This window comes from Alternaria atra (genome assembly GCF_907166805.1).
Source record: "Alternaria atra isolate CS162 genome assembly, contig: 21, whole genome shotgun sequence".
In the NCBI taxonomy this organism is placed as follows: Eukaryota; Fungi; Ascomycota; class Dothideomycetes; order Pleosporales; family Pleosporaceae; genus Alternaria; species Alternaria atra.
In genome coordinates this window covers 258952-281904 of record NW_025091319.1, presented here as the reverse complement: position 1 = coordinate 281904, position 22953 = coordinate 258952, and the positions used below count along the sequence as shown (strand labels likewise).

At 51.5% G+C, this 22953-nt stretch overlaps 6 protein-coding genes across 6 annotated transcripts; 4 read left to right on the top strand and 2 right to left on the bottom strand.

Moving 5' to 3' along the window:
* Positions 1-185: 185 nt before the first annotated feature.
* On the top strand, positions 186-6154 carry ALTATR162_LOCUS529 (uncharacterized protein; the record flags this gene model as incomplete). Its single annotated transcript, XM_043308123.1, has 3 exons — positions 186-677; positions 725-1570; positions 2246-6154. 3 exons carry the CDS (start codon positions 186-188, stop codon positions 6152-6154), a joined length of 5247 nt encoding a protein of 1748 aa, XP_043164058.1.
* A 3490-nt stretch (positions 6155-9644) lies between these two features.
* ALTATR162_LOCUS528 (uncharacterized protein) lies at positions 9645-10784 on the bottom strand (the record flags this gene model as incomplete). Its single annotated transcript, XM_043308122.1, has 2 exons — positions 9645-10097; positions 10158-10784. The coding sequence occupies 2 exons, from the start codon at positions 10782-10784 to the stop codon at positions 9645-9647; spliced, it is 1080 nt and encodes a 359-aa protein (XP_043164057.1).
* A 2684-nt stretch (positions 10785-13468) lies between these two features.
* ALTATR162_LOCUS527 (uncharacterized protein) lies at positions 13469-15013 on the bottom strand (the record flags this gene model as incomplete). Its single annotated transcript, XM_043308121.1, has 1 exon — positions 13469-15013. The coding sequence occupies one exon, from the start codon at positions 15011-15013 to the stop codon at positions 13469-13471; it is 1545 nt and encodes a 514-aa protein (XP_043164056.1).
* Positions 15014-17794: 2781 nt separating this feature from the next.
* ALTATR162_LOCUS526 (uncharacterized protein) lies at positions 17795-18257 on the top strand (the record flags this gene model as incomplete). The annotated part of the gene is made up of 2 exons (XM_043308120.1): positions 17795-17906; positions 17962-18257. The coding sequence occupies 2 exons, from the start codon at positions 17795-17797 to the stop codon at positions 18255-18257; spliced, it is 408 nt and encodes a 135-aa protein (XP_043164055.1).
* A 392-nt stretch (positions 18258-18649) lies between these two features.
* ALTATR162_LOCUS525 (uncharacterized protein) lies at positions 18650-19706 on the top strand (the record flags this gene model as incomplete). Its single annotated transcript, XM_043308119.1, has 5 exons — positions 18650-18947; positions 18998-19048; positions 19101-19358; positions 19628-19653; positions 19704-19706. 5 exons carry the CDS (start codon positions 18650-18652, stop codon positions 19704-19706), a joined length of 636 nt encoding a protein of 211 aa, XP_043164054.1.
* Positions 19707-21487: 1781 nt separating this feature from the next.
* Positions 21488-22747, top strand: ALTATR162_LOCUS524 (uncharacterized protein; the record flags this gene model as incomplete). Its single annotated transcript, XM_043308118.1, has 4 exons — positions 21488-21567; positions 21626-21752; positions 21828-22145; positions 22322-22747. 4 exons carry the CDS (start codon positions 21488-21490, stop codon positions 22745-22747), a joined length of 951 nt encoding a protein of 316 aa, XP_043164053.1.
* Between the last annotated feature and the right edge of the window lie 206 nt (positions 22748-22953).

Below are 22953 nucleotides of genomic sequence, written 5' to 3'. Positions count from 1 at the left end.
AGCTCAATATGTGGAAAGCTCAGTGCATGTGCGAGACGGGAGCTCGACAGAGAGGTTGATGAACTCGCGGCTTTGCAAGACTTGGCCATTGCTATAGAGGAGTCTGGGGTTTGGATCATCAGACGCGGAAATATCTTCATCCCTTTCACACCCCACCTTCTCGGATAACATATATCGACTTTGAAATGAAGAGACCACATAGCAGTTTGAGCGGCGAGATGCATCTACGCAACGGCGAACATGTATCACACTTCAGTGGTGCTCAAGATGAGCATATCGCAAAGAAGGTGCAGAACAATGGCGCCTCCAAAACCCACGAGCAGGTCTCAACCAAGAACGGCAACCATGTAGCCGTGAACACGAACGGCCACAGCTCCAAGGTGAACGAGGTTCGAGCACGAGTCCCGAGTGACCTTGCTCCGGACGCTGTGTTGGACACCATCCTGGCTGCCTGGACGATACTCATGCACAGATACCAAAGAGATGTTTTCCATCAGTTTACTTGGGGTGTGGTCAACGCCAATGGCCGAACGACACAATGCGTCAACACAACCGAGCTCAACTTGACAAATCAAAGGACCGCCGCAAGTTTGAAAGCACAAATAAGCAATGTGCGATCGAAGGACTATGATGCACACAACGTCACCCTCTTTCTCAATGATGGTTCAACACATGAGGTACTGATCGACCCAACCATCTTGCCAACAAGACTGACATGAACCAGTGGACTTTCGAGGTATCGCTCGATAGGGAAGGAGATTCACTCCACCTCACCTCAAGATGGCAGACAAACACCATGTCTCGTCATCAAGCCGTATCACAACTTCATTTCTTTGTTTCGATCCTTGATACCCTTTTTAGCGACCCTGAGTCCCTGCTATCCTCATTCATGAATGTTTCTGAAGAAGAGCTCGATGAACTTTGGAGCTGGAATAGCCCTCTGCAGCCAGAGTTGAGATTCTGCATGCATGAAAAGGTCTCCGAGCAAGCTGCGCTGCATCCAGAGAAGATCGCCATAGATGCATGGGACGGCACTCTGACATATCGTCAAGTGGAGGACTACTCTACCAATCTGGCCCAAACTCTACAATTGTTGGACGATTCACCGAATCAAATTATTCCTGTACTTTTCGAGAAGTCACGATGGACTTCAGTTGCGGTGCTGGCGATCATGAAGGCTGGCGCATGCTTTGCGTTGCTTGACCCAGCACAACCTGAAGGCCGACTACGAGCAGTAGTGCAACAAGTCAACGCCAAGCTCTTCGTTTCTTCCAAATCTCAATCTAAGCTAGCTGCACGTGTCGCTCCTGCGGCGACAATCATCCCAATCTCGGCCTCCAAGTTCGACAAAGTGTACTCTCCATGCGCTGCGCAGCAACCTAAGACAACTCTCCCACCAGTATCACCGGATCAGCCCTTGTACATCCAATTTACCAGCGGCAGTACCGGTCTTCCGAAGGGGTGCATCCTCACGCACAGTCAGTATACGTCTGGTGCGATACCGCGAGCCGATGCCGTAGGCTATCGATCGCATTCTCGCGTGCTGGACTTTGCGAGTTACGCCTTCGATGTATGTATTGACTCCATGTTATGCACACTTGCTCATGGTGCTACGCTTTGTACACCTTCCGATGAACGTCGTATGAACGATATGAGCGGCGCGATGCGCGACTTCCGCGTGACATTCGCTGGCATGACTCCTTCGGTTGCTCGGACGCTGGATGTGGATATTCTCGACCACCTAGACTCTATCGCATTGGGTGGCGAAGGAGTTTCGACTAGCGATGCGATGTCGTGGGGTCAGAGGACCAGGGTTGTCAACGCCTATGGACCGTCTGAAGCCACTGTTGGCGCAACCATCAATGAAAATGTGGCCGCCAAACCATACATCACCATGGGCAAACGTAAGGGATGTGCCATCTGGCTTACGGAGCCTGAAGATCATAACAAGCTCGTACCTCCCGGTGCAGTTGGCGAATTGCTCATCGAGGGCCCTATTGTCGGTAACGGATACCTCAATAACCCGGCGAAGACGATGGAAGTTTTCATCGAAGATCCGGAGTTCTTACTCAGAGGTAGCAAAAGCTTCCCAGGCCGACATGGACGTATCTACAAGACTGGTGATCTAGTTCGTTTCGATCCGGACGGTAACGGTGAGCCTATCTTCGTCGGACGGCAGGACCAGCAAGTCAAACTCCGAGGCCAACGCATTGAGTTGGCTGAGATTGAGTTTAACATGCAGAAGCATCTTCCTGCAGACACTCAACTTGCCGTCGAAGTCATCAAACCTAGTGGGGGCGGTGAGCAGACACTGGTCGCTTTCCTCGTTGAGCAGAAGAAGAACGGCATGCGGCACCTGGATGGAAATGCCTTTGGCAGTTTCACTACCAAGTTCCAATCAGCTCTCAAAGAGATGACCAAACAGCTTGCTATCGACCTTCCCGGCTACATGGTACCCAGCGCTTACATACCGCTTTGGAAGATGCCATTACTCGTGTCTTGCAAAACCGACCGGAAGCGGCTTCGCGAGATTGGTACGTCGGTTACACGTCAAGATCTCAGACGCTTCAACTCAGTCATCTCCGAGAAGAAAGAACCCACAACCGAGACGGAGCTCAAGCTGCAATCGCTATGGGCGAAGCTTCTTGGTGGAGATGCAGATTTTAGTGCCAACGACAACTTCTTCAGCATGGGTGGAGACTCACTCAGGGCGATGAGGCTGGTCGCCGCTGCAAGGGAGGCTGAGCTCGTGTTGAACGTTCCCGATATTATGCTGAACCCAACACTTTCAGCTATGGCTGCAAAGGCAAAGCCATTGTCGGAAGAAGCGACGAACGACGTCCCTGCTTTCTCTTTGATTGAGAAGAGTTGGGATGTGAAGTCGGCCAAGACTGAGACTGCTAAACTTTGTGGTGTCGATGTTGAGGAAGTCGAAGACGTGTATCCTTGTACGCCGCTTCAAGAAGGCCTTATGGCCCTCTCGGCCAAGTTCCAGGACGCGTATGTCGCTCAGCGAATTGCGACATTACCATCGGCGACCGCTCAGCGTTTGAAGGAAGCCTTTGATACCGCCGTACAAGGTTCGCCAATTCTGCGCACAAGAATTGTCAATGTTTCTGGTCGCGGCTTATTCCAAGTTGTCCTTAAGGACGGGCAACTAGTGCGCGAACATGGCGCTGACCCTGCAGAATATCTTAGACGCGATCGTGAAGAACCTATGGATCTAGGAACCGCCCTTTTCCGCTATGGCTTAGTTCGTGAAGCTGGCAGCGACAAGACTCACTTTGTCATCACAATGCATCATGCTGTTTACGATGGATGGTCGATGCCGCTAGTATTTGACCGCATCAATCGTGCTTTCAATGGCCTTAAAACTGAAAGATCTGTTTTCTTCAAGAACTTTATCAAGCACCTCACTAGCCTGGATCCAGCAGAAGCTCAAGATTACTGGAGAGAGCGACTGAACGGTACCAGCCCACATCAATTCCCTCCTCTACCGCAGAAGGGATACATCACCCAAGCCGATTCATTGTTGGAACACTACGTTACTGTCCCAACAACAGCGCACAACAAACTCACTCTGGCGACTATCATCCGCGGCGCCTGGGCGCTGGTATGCTCATTGTACATGGGGCATCCAGATGTCGTCTTCGGTGAGACATTAACGGGTCGTTCCGCACCTGTGAACGGAATTGAGGAAATTGAAGGGCCCATGATCACGACCGTGCCCATTCGCGTTCGATTGAGTCTTGACCGACCAATTTCCGAATATTTGCAAGCCGTTCATGCGCAGACTGTGAGGCAGATTCCGCACGAGCACCTGGGATTGCAGAATATCCGCCGGTTGAGCAAGGGTGCCCGTGTGGCATGCGACCTGCGCACAGGTCTTGTTTTACATCCCAGAGAGGACGACGTCGGCGAAGTCGATATGGACGCCGTACCAGCTAATACTTTCCTCCCTGCCGATGATGCGGAAGCTGCACGCGAAGCACTCAAGTTCAACACTTACGCTCTGATGCTCGTCTGCACACTAGATGATAACGGCTTCTTGATCATGGCAAGCTTCGATTCGAAGTGCATCAGCAAGGACGCTATGGAGAGGGTGCTCGTCGTGATGAACCGTATCGTCACGGCGTTCTTGGGTAACCCTGAAAGCAAGCTGGGTGATGTCGCTGTACTTGATCCTGCCGAAACACAAGATGCGGAGGCGATGAGACCACGGGATGTCATGACTGACAGTGGTATTGGCACGTCGCCGGTCGATAGCCCGAAGCTGGAGGCGGCAATGAAGGCGTTGTCGCCAAACGAAGAGAAGCTGCGTAGTATCCTCGGCCGCATCTTGGGTATGCCTGAGACGGAGATCAATCCTAGCGACAGTTTCTTTGAATTAGGTGGTGACTCAATTGGCGCTATGCGACTCGTCTCCGACGCGCGCGCCCAAGGCCTGACCCTTACTGTGACTCAAGTCTTCCAGAGCCAATCTTTGGCTGAGCTGGCAGCTTCGATCGGAAATGAGAAGGAGGACAAGTTGTTGGATATCCTGGGTCGCATTCTTGGTATGCCCAAGAGCGAGATCAACGGCGGCGACAGCTTCTTCGAGCTAGGAGGCGATTCCATCGGAGCCATGCGCCTCGTCTCTGATGCACGCGCTCAAGGCCTTGAAATCACTGTCGCACAAGTCTTCCAAAACCAATCGCTTTCAGAACTTGCTTCGTCAGCTAAAGAGACAAGTTCGTCACAGACTCAGGCCAAATCCAACACACCTTACGCCGCACTTGGCAAGGAAGCGTCACTTTACAGTCCCGACCGCATCGGCGCGTATCTCCAGGACCAAAGTTGGGAGATTGCGGACATCTATCCGACAAGGCCACTTCAGCAACTTGCTGTTGAGGGTACCGTCGACCTGCCACGTTATTCACTCCGTTACGAACTCATCAAGTTCGCCACTCCTGTCGACCGCCAGAAGCTGGAGCAATCTTGCCAAGAGCTTGTGGCACGCAACGAAGTCTTACGCACTGTGTTCGTAAAAGACGAAAGCAAGGTACTTGGTGTGGTCCTGTCATCTCTACAAGTTCCCTACACCGAAATCGCAGTACCGGATAGCGAGGACATCAATGCCTTCGCCCAAGCAAACATAAAGAAAGACATCGAAGCGCCAAAGCCACATGGCTCGTCGTTCGTATCGTTTATGCTCTTCAGTAACGCCAAGTCCGGCGCTTCGACGCTCGTCTTCCGCATCTCTCACGCCCAATACGATGAGATCTGCCTACCCATTCTGTACGAACAGCTCTCAGCGCTATATGCAGGTACCGAGGTTCCAGAGACCATGCCATTCAGCAGACACGTAAACCACGTAGTTCTGGACAACATGCCAAAAGCCATTCCATACTGGCAGAATCTTCTCTCAGGCTCCCAAATGTCTATCATGAAGCCTGACATCCCGCTTACACACCGCGGACCAGCAGATGTTTACATGGAGTTTGACATCTCGGCCCGCCCAGCAAACATCACCATCGGTTCACTGCCAACAGCCGCATGGGCACTCGTCCTATCACGTCGCCTCAGCCTCAAAGACGTAGTCTTCGGTGAAGTAGTTTCAGGCAGGAACATTGGCGCGCCAAATGCTGATCGTATCTTTGGACCTACGTGGCAGTACATTCCATTCCGCGTGCCGTTCAACTCTAGCTGGACATACCTCGACTTGTTGAACTTTGTTCAGCACCAGCATATTACTTCTGCGGCTTATGAATCTATGGGCTTCACAGAGATAGTGGAGAACTGCACAGATTGGGATGCCAAGAAGGTTGGCTGGTTCGATACAGTTGTTCACCAGGCACCTGCTTGGGTCGAGGAGATGCCCTTCGGTAATGGCGTTGAGGCAAAGTTCGAGACGCTGTACCCGCATGGTGAGCCGCTGAGGGAGTGGAAGTGTCAGGCCTTTGTTAAGGATGGAGGAAAGAAGTTGGGGATTGAGATTGTTACTTTTGCCGAGTGGATTGATGTTGCAAAGGGGGTTCTGGAGGAGGTTGGTGAAGCGCTCGGTTGCTTGACGAAGAGCAGGGCGGGAGAGAAGATTTTTGAGGGTGGAGATGCGGGTGCTGTGAATGCCGAGACGGGAGAACAGAGTCTAATGGACTTTGAAGGTGTAATGTAAGTCGTATGTATCGTGGTGTTCGGGTCTATAGGCGTTAGTACGATGAATATGCTTTCCCTTTCGTGTCCTTTGGAAACTTCATTGTGTGAGACATCTAAGTATCTGATGCTGCGCGTGACGCCAGGCCTAGGCTCGATGTTGCTCTCTCTTCCCTCAACATCATCGAGTGGTTCTAGCAGGTATAGAAGCCTGTTTGATTGTCGCTCATCGAGTACGACTGATATGCTTGTCTTACCAATTCCTCGATCGTCATTTTATCTGTCATACTTGCCTAAACCCGACCAAGTCTAATCACGCCCAGTGCCCAACCTGGTGCATGTCCCGATGACCTGAACACCATGTCTGGTACATGAGTACCTATCTCTTTCCCACTCCAGTGTCGATACGAGGGTATTTGGTAACTTGATGTACTTTCGACTAGGCACCGAACGGATATGATATCCCGGATAAAAACCTATGATATTGTCGCGTAGCGTTACGCGCGTGCTTCTGATGGATCTCAAGTGTGACAAGAGCCCCTTCAACGACGTCTTGGTACTACATAGTCGAGATTTGAGTTAGAAGTGGGGAATATGAGATGGGGTGATTCATCTGCTCCCTATTGACTTGATGTTACGCTCTTTGTGTTAGCTGAGTGATATTTTGCATATAACAAGGCCCTCTTGCACACGAGATGTCATCCGTCTCTCGCCATCTCCTTACATGAATACCACTTCTCGACCAATATACCATCCAACCGCTGCCATTCAGGAAGACGAACGCGCACCGTTACGATGAAGTGTCTGTCAGCAATCGTCTCCCTCGCCGTCTTGACTGTAGCGTCCCCTTCACCAAGCTTCGGCAAGAGACAAGGAGCTCTCGTAGGCCCCGTTCAACCCCAAGTACCACTTGAGTGTGGCGATACCAACCGTGCTTACTGCTTTGACGAAGTCGTATGGGGGAAGGGTGTGTCATGCTTCTCCATTCCTGCCCAATCTATCCTCTTGCAATCCCACCCTAGCCTCTCAAGCCCCCACTCGAAGCGCAACGCTAATCTTCTCCAGGCCAGGATTACCAGACAGTTCTGCACAGTTACTGTCAAGAGCAGTACGCTGACGATGCTCTAAGCTGCCACGGATGCATGCGCCAGCCATTTCCGACTAATAACTGCGCTGCCGCGCCCGGCGCGTGGAACTCGGCGTTCATCTGTACAGAAGACGGTTACCGATTTGCGTATCGATGCGAGAACTGGTGCAAGGAAGGGGTATGTGTCTGATGGATGATCATATGGAGTTCATGTTGGGGTGTGGAGTGCTGCTGTGAGGGGGGGCAAGAGCAAGGGGGTTCTCCTCGCTTAAATTGATTAGCTCGTACTGCGCGCGCAAAGATGTCCTGGCTCTCCAATCGATCCTCATAGCTTTCAGCACAACTCTTGAGGCCATGGCAAAATGTAGTTTCATTCGCATCTTGGTCTCCCGATTTTTTGGTTCTGAAGGTTCCGAGGTTGTGAGCTCAGGAAGTTCGCTTTCATGCACACGTGCTTTCGTGATTAGCGCGACACTTTACCTAGCTTTTCGTCATGCCCCACATCTCGCGGCACTCAAACGATCATTCGCATATCATACCGCTTAGTAACAAATCGCTCTGGGGCGCTTATGCATCGACCCGGTTTCGCAGCTCTTCCTGGCCCCTGTGCCGAACAAGGTACGACTGCGTGCGTCATACAATGCAAGCAACATCCGCAGACACTGATACCATGAACGCAGTTGTCGAGAACAATTCAAATTGCCAGGAGCGCGTCCTGAACCGTCACTCGCCTCCCGAAGAGTCCAAAAGCACAATTTTCCTACAATTTTGAAGAATTTGTGAAGATACGCTAAGATGACGGCGGACATTCCACACCTTCCCGCAGAAATACATCGCCTTATCGCGCAATACATCCATCGTGAGGACCTCCCAAGCTATCGACTCGCAAACAGACAGTTGTGCATCATAGGTACCAAAGAGTTATTCAGCACGATCGTCTTCCACTACAGCACTGCGAGCATTGATCGCCTGGAGGAGCTCAGTGCGAGTGAACGCCTCCGGGGATGTGTGAAGACCATCTTCTGGGACGTTAATCTATGGAGGATACCGATGGTGCGGGACTTTCACGAATGGGAACGATACTTTGCCCGAACAGCAAGGATTAATGAGGACTCGGGAGAGGTACACGCATCCAGGTTTACCGAGCTTTCGCAAAATCGACGAGAATGGGAAGTGTATCTCGACGGATTGGCGGATGAGAAAAAAGCAAGGAAAGCCTGGAGACGCCTACAGGCGCTCGAGTGTTTCCAGAACCTACAATCGGTTCACGTAGTCAATGGCACGCTCTTGTTGGCCCACCGGGGTCTACGAAAAATAGCAGACACGTTTCCAACCCCTTTACCTGCATCAGCCATATTGCTTAGAGGACAAGGTACAAATGACCTTGACAATCTGTCAGGAGTTGAAGCGTCCCTGCCTATACTGCAATATTGCAAATCCTCGTTGAGAAAGCTCAAGCTGAATGGAGTACACCCCAGTTTCTTCCAACCAACAATGCTGGGCAATTTCGATAACTTGACAAGTCTCAACATCACGATAACGGCGTGGACGTATCACACTCAGTATGATTGGAAGCTGTCGAAGGGTTTGGTGATGGATGGATTAAGCATGTTTCTGAGGCGTTCACCACAGCTTGAATGTCTTCGAATTGACCTCAACAACGGGAACGCGAGAACGCTCGTGGGCAGAGCTGTTTCGACCATCCCCAAGGTTTTTGGCTCTAAGCATACGTGGCCGAAGTTGCGGAAATTATCGTTGTGCCGATTCTATGCTACGCCAGACACACTGGTGTCGCTTCTAGACAGACACTGTTCAACGTTGAAGGATCTCAGACTCCACGATATCCACTGGGAAGTGGACGGGAGCGTTACACTAGAGAAAGGGCTGGATGTGTCGTCGAGGTTCGTTCGGTACTGCGCATGGCCGCAGGTACTGCAAAAGGTGGCCGAGTGTTTATCACTCGAACATGCAACTGTATCAGGCATGCTTGGTGAGATTGGATGGTTTGGGTGGCGACTAGACGACGACGAGGAGCTCGCCGCTGCCATTTCGAATTATCTGATTTGTGGAGGGCAGTGCCCGTTGACAGCTGATGGTGTCGACACTGAATCCGAGAGTTACCATCCGAGCCCACCAAGCTCGATTGCATCATCGTAGCGCCATATCAGATTCATAATGCTCACAGATGTTCTTAAATTAGAACTTGTTTACGCCACTTTCGTTCACTCGGAGATATGCGACCCAATGATTTTCATCGCGCATGAAGAGATCAGTGTAACGATATTCACAATTCTTCGATCAATCAAAAGCGAATCTTGGATACGCATGGCATTATACTAGAGTATATACAGAATCGCTAATAATACCAATGCGCTAAAACAGGTAGAACTACCCAGACAACGCTAGTCAAGAAGCCAAACAGGTCCTAGTAGTTGTACTTGTAGCACAGTGTCGATCCAGTGGTGTCGAGGATATCCCTAATCCTGACATCTGGTCGGATACCGTAGACGTTGACGGTTGTGTCGAGGGTAAGCGGCCTGCCTGATACGTCGTTGCCGTTGATGGTACTGACACGGGCAGAGTTCTTGTTCTGCCAGATACGGAAGTTGCGGTCGACGAAACCGTGGTGCAGCCAGAAGATGGGGTCGGCGGGCGATCCGAACGTGTCTTGCATGACGGCTCCAATACCGTTGTGGCCCCAGGCGTGAGGACCACCCTCCGCGCAGGAGGCCATGCCAGCAAAGTCGCCGTAAGCGTTGCACTGGTTTACGTAGTCGGAGTTGCAGTATTGCGTCTTGGCGCCGTCACCGTTGCGTGCAAGACAATGGGGCTGGTTGCCCGGGCCGGGACCAATGTTGATGGCGAGGTTGGCGAATTGCTGTAGCGGGTCAGTTACTTTGTTCACAGGAGGCGTGTGGGACAAGGCTTTTGTACTTACACCATTGGTTACACAGTTTCCACCTAGCGCGATGCCTCCCAACCACCGGGCAGAAAAGATGGAGGATTGCGAGAAGCGGCCAGCATAGCGCGTCTCGTCGAACCAGGGCAGGGCTTGGTTGAAGCCACACTCTGTGCGCAGGACATCCTCAAATGTCCAGAGGTAGTAACGGTGCCAGAGCAAGAACTTTGAGTTTCCGTGCACATTAGGTGTGAGGGTTTGATGCAGCGCGACAAGATCCTCGTATCGGCTCTTGGATGCGGGGAATCGGCCTGAGGGGGCGCGGCTCATCAAGCACTTGACTGAATCGACAAATGCCTGCTTGCTGCTGTCGGGATATGAGTCCCACTCGATGCGGGTGCGTACGTTGGGACATGTTGCAGCAGCGGCGAAAGTTGTGACGCGGAAGGATGCAGCAGGTGCGTCTTCTGGCTGTGTGGCATTGTGCTCCTCGAAGATCAACTTGGCCGTTTCGAGAGGAATGGGCTGGGCAAATTTTGGTGTGTCGGCGAAGATGTTGACTGGGAGCGCCTTGGTGAGCTTGGTGGAGGGAATCTCCTGAGGTGATGGGAGCGCAGAAACGCTGGCTACAGTAGCCAAAGCGGCAGAGAAGAATGCGGTACGCATGATTAAGGTATAAGTATTATTAAAGTACTAAAAGTCCCAATTGATAGTAGTGTAAAAGCGAAGGACGGCAACCCAAGAACGAATGCGGGTGCTTGGTGTTGTTGTTGGGCGGGCTGTACGAAAGAAGAGGTCCCGATAATGTAGGACTACCGGTCATCCTTATACCTGGGACCTGCATCTTAGGCCCTACCGCCGGATTGCCTGCAGCGCGCGCCTCGTACTGCAGATCAATGGCAGTCCGCGCGACGAGCCGTCTCACCAGCGACACCTGATCATCCGCCATGGAAATACGAAGCGCGCATGTACCGTGGGTGTCAATCCGGCCTAGGCCTGCAACGTTGTATTGGAAAGTAAGTAAGCGTGCGCAGAGGGAACAAATGATAAGTGGAAAGCTAAACTGCTTTTGTGCTGTGGCTCATCAAAGGGAGCCGAGCTTCCACGTCAGGCCTACCTCGGTCTTGCTGGTCTACACACGAGGGTAATGCTGTTTGCCATGGCTCTTGGGTCTGCTTACTAGTACGAGGCGAACCCGAGTCGAGCGAAATTGCCAAAGGGCTGAGCCGAACTACTGTGGAGCTTGTCTTTTTCCTTGGGCTTCCCACGCTGCGTTCACGCGGCGGACCTGCTGGCTGCCGGCTGCCGGAATGCAGGGTCGCCTTGATTGGAGGACGCATCGTGTTTTTTTCTTCGCTTCCCAAAAGTTCCTCGCATCCAAATATAGTACCTCAGGAACGCCTGCGGTACCTAGCAATCTTCCGGTCGTGACGGCGCTGCCAACGTGCCAATACTGTCATGCAGTCGGTCACATCGCGTGTGGGCGTGTCATCAATCTGGATACGGCATCGTCATCTTCGCGCGATGACTGTATTAGCATTCCCCTATGTAGGTTAAGCCCACACCGTTTTCTCCAGCCGTGCCATGGTGGGAAATGGCTGAAGTTACGCTGCAGGAGAGAAGACTGGTGGTGCTGGGAGGATGAAAGGGGGATCGACAGCATGCATCTTCTTCCTTCGCTAAATTCGCACCCTCCATCTGCATCGTCACAATCGCTCCACACACGTACGGGAATAACCTCGCACGAACAATGTCCGTTATCACCACCTTATCATGCAATGCCACCAGCGCAATCTCCTGGCGCACAGGCTATCAGCCCGCTATTTTGAGGCGCAAACTCCACTCTCACTTTGGAAGCTTCAATTTCTCTTTGTACGAGGTTAATTCTACAGTACGAAGCAGGATTCGTGATGATGTTGCGAGGGCAGAGTGGCATACGGCCTACCCCGCCAACGACTCGGCGCTAGTCGTCTCCGACACGAGAAAACCAATAACACTACTGTTGGAAGGCTGAAGAAGGCTGACCTTAGCACCATGGAGCTTGACAAAAACCATCCCGTACATTCTTTTTTTGGATAGCCGAGACTGAACCTGCGTGCGCTATGCTTCTACACCGCCAACTTTGTTGGCAACTGTTGCATACATACACTTACACTGGATCAACGTCCAAACGGGCATGTGCCACATGAGAAAAACTCAATCTATGTGTAGAACGCATGTTCGAGCTACTAATAGGGCTTGTCTCAGCCTCATGGCTACCTTTTTGGTTGCACTCAACTATGAAGGCCTACCAGCGCAGCATCGTCAATGAGGAAAGTCACACCAGTTAGAGATACCGGTCCACGGGTATTGCTCGCGATGCGTGCACGTGGCGGATCGAGCATATGATGCTTTTGTGCCATCATTGACCTCTTGCGCACGCTACGCATTCCAAGTGTCTGCAGTCGACTCAGATTGCGTTTTGGAAGCCGAGTATAGTACATGTTCCTTACACCTTCAGCACTTTCCTTTGCCGTTGCGCGATGGTCAACGGTTTCTCGGACTAGGTTTGGGAAGCCGAGGGCGGTACATGCTTCTTACATCTCTGACACGGGCGCTTCTTTCTTTTTCTTCCCGTTGCCACGCTCTGATCTGCAGTTTTGGTTGGCGCAGTGATGCAGAGTTGCTGAAGCCGAGTATATAGAGTGGTAAATGCTTCTTGCCATCCGGCATGGACTTGTTACTGCCGCGCTCTGATCAGCAGTTTCGATATGCGACAGCACTGTCCTGAAACAAAGCGGTCATAGACTAAGCGGCGCGTGCGCGTTGCTTTCGCAGACGTTCCTCTTACTGCATCTTACAGTTGTCAGATTTCGCACATCTGTCTAAATGGGTGATTGCACGACAAATCACGTGTCTCGAGTTTTATAACTTGGCGAACCTGGACACGGGCGATCCGAACTAGAAAGCCATACGATGTACTCGAAGCTGCAAGAAGAGCCCATAAATAGTCACATCGTAATGAGCATCAGCCATGACACCCCGACGATGCAAACTCACTCAAGAGATCTTGGTCGAGTTGGTATTGGACGCGGAAGCCCTGCTTTCCATCGCATCTAGATTCGTCCCTGAGATCGTGCAAAGTATATCCATCGAAAAAAAGGAAAAGCACGGATGCAACAAGAACGTGCACATTCGATTCTGATTGCTGCAATGATCAGTGAAGTATTGCTGTGCTTCCGGCAACACATCAGTCTTTTTCAGCTTTACAACGAGCATCTACAGAGCTATGATCGCATCGAATTGGACGGGTGCTTCAGCAGCATAATCATCAAGCACGTATCTAATCAACCGTTGCAGTTTGTCCCAACTCAAGTCGTACGGCGTGTAACCCGCACCCAAAAATCTTCCATAACCCATATCCCCCCACTGCTTATCCGCGCCGCATTCTGCGGATGCACGGTAGAGAAATCAAACTTCCTTAACAGCTCGACAAATACCTTGTTAAATTCCATCAAAGCTACATTTTGACCCAAGCACTTGTACTTGCCGTAGTGGAAGACAAGGTCTACCGTACTGGTCATGTGCGCAAGACGTGCAGGATCATCCGAGGCATCGAGCCAGCGCTCTGGTCTGAAGAGCTCAGCGTCCGGGCCAAATGTGACTGTCGAGTGCTGGATAGAGAGATGTGAAGACCCAATCTGGGTTCCTGCGGGAATGAATTTGCCGGCGAGGATGTCGCCACCTCGAGGGACAGCTTTGAAGTTTGCGCCGGTGGCCGGAGGCAGGATGCGTAAGCCCTCTTTGATACAAGCTTGCAAGTACGGTAGTCGTCTTGCTTCAGCATCTGTGATGGGCGACGAAATTGTTCCATTAGCAATGCCGTTATCGATCTCAGCTTGCAGTTTTCTGTATGCGGGCGCGTTGGCCAATATATGGAGCATTACGGCGCGGATGGTGGATGCTGAGGTGTCGCTTCCAGCGACAATCTGGAGAAGCGCTTCGCTCGATGCTTCCTCCGGCGTAAGACCATGACGAATGAACGACCCCAGCATGTCGAATTGCGGCTTCGCCTCAGGCGCAAACCTCTCCGCGACCACATTCTTTGCAACGTTGATGAACGCCCCGAAGCCAAGCTTATCACTCTCCTTCGGAAGGAGTCCTCTCATTAGGCGCGAATGCAAAAGATCAGCCAGCCAAGGTACACTCCCAAGAGCCACCATGAAGGGAATATACGCGGTGGTGATCTTGATGTAATCGTGAAGATCCTCGTCCTGCGTCAGGTACCCGAATGGTTTCCCAAACGCCAATGCGCTGATGACGTCTAGGGTAAAGTATTGTACCTTGAGCGCGAAATCCATAGGCCGGTATTCAGTACTAGTGGAAACATACTTCTCATCAATGAGGCCGATAAAAGCAGCAATCTGCTTATCAACAGTGTCTTCCATGGATTCATTCTCTTTCCCCGAGTACCCCGCCGCCATCTTAGCCCTCAGCTTCATATGCGCAGCCTCATCGCGCATCGAAAACAAATTGTCTCGTCCAGGCTCCAACTTCATTGCATTGTACCATGGCCCTCGCGTGTATTCTGATCGCACTGCCGTTGTTCTGCGCACAATGTCTGTATCGTATGTCACCAGTTCGGTTGGGCTGACGCGTACCAACGGGCCATATTTATCTGTCAATTCTTTCGTCGCATAGGCTAATCGGCCGTTGAGCGACTGCTTTATCATCCAAAGACTGGAAATCGATGCGAAAAAGGGCCCGGGAACGTGCGACAGACGGTACCATTGTAAGGCAACGCGTGCGAGGTACGTCAGGAGTAGTGCGGTTGGGAGGCCAATCGTGAGGAGGGTGGTGTAGCCGCTGCGGGCGGGGCTTGGTCCGCCGGCGCCGTTATCAACGCTGCGCTCCATCGTGTTGTGGAATGTTTGAAGGAGATGAAGGATTGCGCAATGCGCACTTCCCTGTGGGACACCTCATGCTGCTTATGTGGAGTGGAATGCTGGGCGTAATCATATTGCGTTGTGCGTTATCAATCTGCAGGCGTTTCCAGCTTGAGCAAGGGCGAGGTTTTACTTCAGGCGCCCAGTATAACTACAGAACAGTCGCAGCATCTTGTATGACGAAGTATGGATAGACCTAGCGATAAACAGACCGTTAATGGCTTTACACTCATCTAGGGTTGTACATGGAAACACGCACACGCGTTTCCCAAAGTACAGTCAAGATGATGGGTTGAGATGGTGACTATGTTGACGTACACGGTGTCTACTCATGGCAATACCCCGCGCAGTAGCAATCTCTATCCCCTGTTCCACGGGTCGTAGTTCCGTCTTCATACATGCAATGTAGCCGGTGGGTCGAACACGTTGCTAATTCGAATGCTATGGGGACATCTAATGTCCTGAGATCTAAAGAGAGTACATTTATGACGGAGAATCGATATGCAAAGGAGCCGCCGTTCTTCATCGTCAGCCATACTAGTACAGTATTTCTGAGTATGACAGGACATCGAAGTCTCACGCCGCATTGATCTAGAGGAGGTGATTACGTCGAACTTATCACTTGAGACGCGCATCAGCTCCGGCTGGCAGTTCTTGAGCTTCAGGAGCTGTGTACATCTCCTGCATTCCAGGATGCATTTCATTCTGTTGTTTCTCGGGCTCTCCATACTCTGGTGGCATCGGTGAGCCACATGGATGCTGTCCTGGTGGGTGAAGGAAGTCACTTGGAACAACCTTCTCGTCGCGTTTGCATCGACGCCACAGGAAGATTCCAACAACTACGATGGTCAGTCTGACTATGAAGGCGGACTGCTTGCTCAAGCTCGGGACCAGTATCATGCGAACTTAAACCCTGTCCAGGTAAAGACTTACGTCGACGGGAACGACGCAACGTGGCAGGACAGCTACACTAAGTTGTTAGCATGGGACCAGACTCAGTACAAGCGCGTCATTTCCCTACACTCTGATGTGATACTGTTAGATGTACGTATCCTCCAATTCCGAAAGCTCGACGGTGATCGTTGGTGAAAATGTATCTTGTTGATATTCAGCAGCACATGGACAAGCTCTTTCTCCTTCCTGCAGCTCCAGTTGCAATGCCTCGCGCCTACTGGCTGGATCAGTTTTTCTTATCGTCCCAGCTTGTAGTTATCCAGCCATCGAAAGATAGCTGGCAGCGGGTGCAAAGCGCAATGGAGCACCACGAAAGCCATGACTACGATATGGACATCCTGAACAAGGTGTTCGGCACATCGGCCCTAGTGATACCACATCGCAAATATGATCTTTTGACTGGCGAGTTTCGAAATAAAGCCGATGATCATGATGCGTACCTCGGTTCGCCGACGGAAAGTTGGAATGCAAGAGATGCGTTGGCGGAAGCCAAGTTTGTACACTTCTGACTGGCCACTACAGAAGCCATGGCTGAACGCGACAGAAAAGCGGATTGCAGAGCAACAACCTCCATGCAAAATAGAGTCGGAAGAAGGGTTGGATTGTGCGGACTGTGATGTGTGGTTGGAGCTTCGCAAAGACTTCTCCGAGAGGCGCCTGGTATGTGATAGCTCTTCTTCCCCAGCGCACAGTAGATTGACAGCTCACAGCGTGTTTGTGGACATCCTTACGACAACATATAACTATGCTTGAGACACGTGCGGTATTACGCGCTTTTCGATCGCCTGCCGACATAGCAATTAATGTTCTTCACTGTATTGCGCAGAGAGTATCGTATGTTCGGTCGCACCAACCCCCTTCGTGGTCGTGCTGAGAATTTGAGCCAATTGTCACGCTGGCAATCAGGGCTCCCTCGTAATGCGATATTTGGCCTTCATCGATCGAGAAGTATATGCTGGATCAATTCCCTACCTTGTGAAGAGTTAAGCATGACCTTACGAGGTGACGAGGAGATGAATGGAGGAAAGTTGTGGGCTAAGCGTGTGTTGTAAGGAGCCAAGTGCGTCGCGTACCTGGAAGCCGCAATCACGGCTAACAACTTGACGTCATGAACAACCGATGGACAAGAATGCATCGCAACGTTATGCCTTTTTCCTTTCCAGTCCAGGTGCCTCCAGATATCGTAATAATGTTGGAGTGATAGGAACATATTCATTTCTCCCGACATGTTCGTTGCTATGACATTGAGTATGATTTCTACCTATGTACTTTACTTCCACACCTACGTCTACACAACGCTAATCCGGAATACACCTTCACATCGGGCATGATGCAGTACGCGCTACAGCACAAAAAAGTGCTCAATCGTCCTAACGAGTAGAAACTAGAGATTGGACAAAAGCATCTTGGCGCATCCACCATGAAACTGCTCTTGAGATTGTCCTCAAGCACGAGTTGCCACATATGACACCAAAGACACGAACTGCTTGCTTGCGTGGCGTCGTCTACGGTATGAACATGCTTTCAAGTAACTGAGTGGAGGGAAACCCGACTGATCTTATTGCGCACGCAGAATGCAGTGGATCAGCAGAACTGCGGGGAAAGAAACATGGAGCCTTCGAAGCAACTAACCATAGCTCGCGGTCAAATTGGTAAGCTATTTTCGGCATCATCGAGCGCATGCGGCATATGCCGATGGTGATACTTAAGAAGTGCTGCAATGCTACGAAAGTCTGTCATAGCAAATTAATGCTTTTTGAGAGCAAATTTCCAGCAACGCAAATTACTACGGAAAACATGTCGCACCTTCAATACTACGCATACCCCGGCAAGGGCGAATCGGCGAAGAAGAACTTCAAGTACAGCCAAGCCGTGCGTGTCGGTGATCGCATTGAGTGTGCAGGCCAAGGTAACCCATAACCCCATCTCCCATGATGGTCACATACTGATAACTGTGATCTCAGGTGGATGGGATCCCCAGACCAAAATCATACCCGAAGACATCAACGCACAGATCGACCAAGCTTTCGAGAACGTAGAGCTCGCTCTGAAGAATGCCGGTGGAAAGGGATGGTCGCAAGTGTTTCGTGTAAACTCTTACCACATTCCCATGGATGATGAGGCATTGGGAGCTATGGTGCGAAACTTCAAGAAATGGGTGCCTGATCATGAGCCTGTCTGGACGTGTGTTGGTGTGGTCAAACTGGGCGAGGATGCTATGAGGGTGGAGATTGAGGTATCAGCGCATGATCCTAAATAAGAGGATAATACTCGAAGGTTCCATGCGTGCACATCAGACGAGACCTTCTATGTCTACGATGAGTGATTCTACTGGATGGCGTCTGTTACCCGTGTTGTAACAGGAGTTGTGTGTCCTTGAATTATAAGCATGAGCTTGTTACAATGGAACCAATTCAGAATTCGATAGGTGCGACGCGATGTGGCGTGGTGACATGTAATATTGAGGCTCTAGGTACGAGAGCACGTGAAAAGGTGACCAAACTCGCCAAGGCCATCGGCGCAATTATCGCCGACCGTATTCTTCCAGTTCTAAGCTCTTGCGACGCGCCCAATGCTGCACGCGCAACTTCGCTACCGACTGCCTCATTACGAACAGCCCATCTCCACGCCTAGACGAACAATCTATACATAATGCCGAAGTTCTTCTGCGACTACTGTGATGTCTACCTCACCCACGACAGTATGAGCGTGCGGAAGGCCCATAACAATGGCCGCAACCACCTCCGCAACGTCCAGGCCTACTACGAGCAGATATCGAGCGACCAGACACAGCAAGTCATCAACAGTATCACCGACGCCTACAACACAGAAGGACAAGCGAACCCGCTGTTTCAGCAGAACCTGGCTGGAGGCTTCCCTGGAGGGCCAATGGCTGGAATGCCCCCGATGGGAATGCCACCCATGGGTATGCCTGGATTCCCACCGCCAGGTAGGCTACACCGAGAGTCGCAAGAAACGAAAAAATGCTAATGACTACAGGAATGCCTCCTATGGGTGGAATGCCACCACAATTCATGGGCCGTGGAGGTCGTAAGTTGCCTCACAGTTACCACCTACCAGTCCCATACTGACAGTACAACAGCTCCAATGCCACCCACCGGAATGCCACCGTTCCCTCCTCAAGGTATGCCTCCGGGCCCTGGCGGAATGCCTCCTAATATGCCACCGTTCCCACCACCACATATGGGCGGCGGCCCACCTCAAGGGATGCCACCGTTTCCCTTCCCACCACCAGGGAATGCAGCCTCACCTCCTGGAGGTATGCCCTACCCACCACCGGGAGGTATGGGCATGCCGCCTGGTGGACCCCCAGGCAGATATCCTCCTGGACCGCCGGGACGTTAGGACCGACCTGATGCGCATAGAGGAGTGATACCCGCGTTCGGTTACGACAACTACGGACCTGCTACTAGTGGCTTGGGGATGAAGAGGAAGAGTGAGGGCGATGAAGATATACCCGGAGTTTCTATGAGAGGTGGTGGACGAGAAGTGCATGGAGCAGCCACGGGTGCGAATGCAGTGGTTCCTACATGGATAAAGAGGGCATAACGCAGCGTACTGGATACTCTTGGGCAGAAAGATGCGAGAGCAGCTGATGCAGCTGCGAAGGCATCATAGCTACTTTTCGGCAACAAGTACGTCTCATCCACAGGCTGTCGCGATACTGCAAGCTCACGTCATGTAGTAATACTTGTCGAACAATCTATTCATAATCGTACGAAATGTACAGAAGAGAAAAGTTATCAACCGACCGTGCATAATCAGTTCTCGCAATTGCCGAACACGCTCTCACTTTCTAAACAGACCCCTAGCATATGTCTCCACGTCCATCATCTCCATGCTCAGCGCCTTGTTCACTGTCCTGTTCACGTCCCACCACACACCATCCCTCGCAAACACCAGTCTGTACTTCTTGATGCCGTCATCTGGCGCTGCCTCAAGCTCGCTCTTCAAATGCTCCATACTCCACACCTCCTGCCTAACACCTTTCCCACTCACCCTCTTAACAATATCAACCAACCGCCCATAACTTACAGTATCCCCTGCAACATACAATACACGATCCTCCGCCTCAACATCCCCCGCTACAATCCTAGCCACTACCCTCCCAATATCATCCACATCCGTCACAGTGATTTTGTGCTCCCAATCTCTCAAACACCTCACCACCACCTCTCCCTCCCCCGCCCTCTCTTTGCTTCTATCCACAACTCCCCAGAAGTGCTCGAAGAGGAAAGACATGAAGATCCCCGTACTGACAACCGTCCATTGCACGTTATTTTCCTCGGCTTTTCCACGTAATAAGTTTCGAACATCGCGCTGTGCACCGAACAAAGGCATTAAACCTTCCCCATCACCTGTGATGTCGTAATCGACACCCCACTGCCAGGGGAAGAACCACAACTTCCCTTTCCCTTGTTCCTGCCTAATCTTACCGGCTAGCAGGGCTTCATTGGCGAGTTTGAGGATACTGCTGGGGGAGGCGCCGAAGCCGGTGCAGGAGATTAGGATGTCGTAGGCTGAGAAAGTTTGCGCGAGGGAGGGAGAGGGAGAGGAGAGGTCGATGGCTAGGAGGGAGATATTGGGAGAGGAAGAGGAAAGATGGGTGTATTTGGATGGTGAGCGGATGCCGAGGGTTATGTGGGTGTTGGGGAGAGCGGAGAGGTGGGGGAGGAAAGCTGTGCCTAGTTCGCCGGCACCGAGGAGGAGGATGGATGTTTGGGAGGGGTCATTTTGAGTTGGAAGTTCTAGAGTGTGGTATGCAAAAGCTTTGGAATGGAGTTTGGAATGTTGGTGATGGGAAAGCTATGTATGGCTTGCTCTAGGTGGGATCAGACTGTATATACATCCACATGTGTAAGCTTGAAGGATCATGTTAGACGAAAGGAGAAATGTAGCGATTGGTTGTTATATGTCAGTGATGTTGTTCTGTGGATTTGTATATGTTTCTACATGGTGGGGAAGGGAGCGGAGATAAGACTTGGTAGAACGGAGTTAGTCGGTCTTGCTGGAGGAGAGACTGGCGAGTGCAAAACTAGGGAAACGTTAAGAGGGATGAGTAGGGATGTTTTGCTCTGCCTCGGTCAGGTATTGTTACAAGACGAAGATTAGAAAGATGAGCGATATGAGGTTAATATTGCCCACTAGTTGCGCTTTCTCATGTCAACAGGTAGCTAGGGTACCAGTCATTTTGAGTAGTAATGGAAAGATCACGAGCTCGGTTTGACGTTATTAACTTCCAAAGCCCTATAGTGATATATCACCTGGATTTGTATAAACTCATGTTTATTGGTGAGGTCAAAAGTCAGGTCCATCGTAAGGCTGGCCAAAATTGACGCTAGCCCCAAATGGCGCTAGTGGTTCGCCTATCTGAATTTTGAAGTCTTGCTGTGCGTCTCCTCGACGAACAACTTCAGGACTGTCCATTAACACCCGAGTGCGCCTACGTCCATCCTCACCACCACAATCATGGCCGAGCAACTCGTACTCCGTGGTACCCTCGAGGGCCACTCTGGCTGGGTCACCTCCCTTGCTACCTCTCTGGAGAAGTGCGTATACGCGGGAAGAGGGAAATATGCAGAATGCGCAATACTGACATGCGATTAGCCCCAACATGCTCCTCTCCGGATCGCGCGACAAGACTCTCATCATCTGGAACCTGACCCGCGACGAGACCTCGTACGGTTACCCCAAGAGGAGCCTCCACGGCCACTCCCACATCGTCTCCGACTGTGTACGTTCACTCTATAAAATGAAGCAATTGGCTAGCTAGGAAGCGGGGACAGCTGAGCTGACAATTGCTGCACAGGTCATCTCCTCTGACGGCGCCTACGCTCTTTCCTCATCGTGGGACAAGACCCTCCGCCTCTGGGAGCTTTCCACCGGTGTCACCACCCGCCGCTTTGTCGGCCACACCAACGACGTTCTCTCCGTCTCTTTCTCCGCCGACAACCGCCAGATCGTCTCCGGATCGCGCGACCGAACCATCAAGCTCTGGAACACCCTTGGTGACTGCAAGTACACCATCACCGACAAGGGCCACACCGAGTGGGTCTCGTGCGTGCGCTTCTCCCCCAACCCCCAGAACCCCGTCATCGTCTCCGCTGGTTGGGATAAGCTCGTCAAGGTGCGTACATTCAATCCTCCAGCAGTTCCACGATTCCCTTGTTTATATGATGATTTTCTATGTATTTGCTACTTCAGAGCTTCGGCTATGAGACAATTATCACCTAGTACTGATTTACACTTGTCCACTCGATCTATTCAAGACTACTGTAAATTCGAGAAGCTGACATTATCCAGGTCTGGGAACTTGCTTCCTGCCGCATCCAGACCGACCACATCGGTCACACCGGCTACATCAACACCGTCACTATCTCGCCCGATGGCTCCCTGTGCGCCTCCGGTGGTAAGGACGGAACCACCATGCTGTGGGACCTGAACGAGTCCAAGCACCTCTACTCTCTGTCCGCCGGTGACGAGATCCACGCCCTTGTCTTCTCGCCCAACCGCTACTGGCTGTGCGCTGCCACTGCCTCCAGCATCATCATCTTCGACCTCGAGAAGAAGAGCAAGGTTGACGAGCTGAAGCCCGAGTACTTGGAGGTTGGCAAGAAGAGCCGGGAGCCCGAGTGTGTCTCCTTGGCCTGGAGCGCCGACGGCCAGACCCTGTTCGCTGGATACACTGACAACAAGATCCGCTGCTGGGGTGTCATGGCGAGGGGATAAGGTAGTGCATGTTGGGTAGTGCAATGGGGCGTAACGGGAAAATCACGATTCCACATCTTCTGTAGCATGCCATGGGTTATGATTGATGCTCATGCGGGATGGGTTTGGGACTCTTCCGGCATTACCACGTCCAGGCGCTTAGAGTCAATGAAAATTCTCAAGTCCAATGCTGGATGTTTGCCGTGCGTGGTGGTTCATGTTTTCTT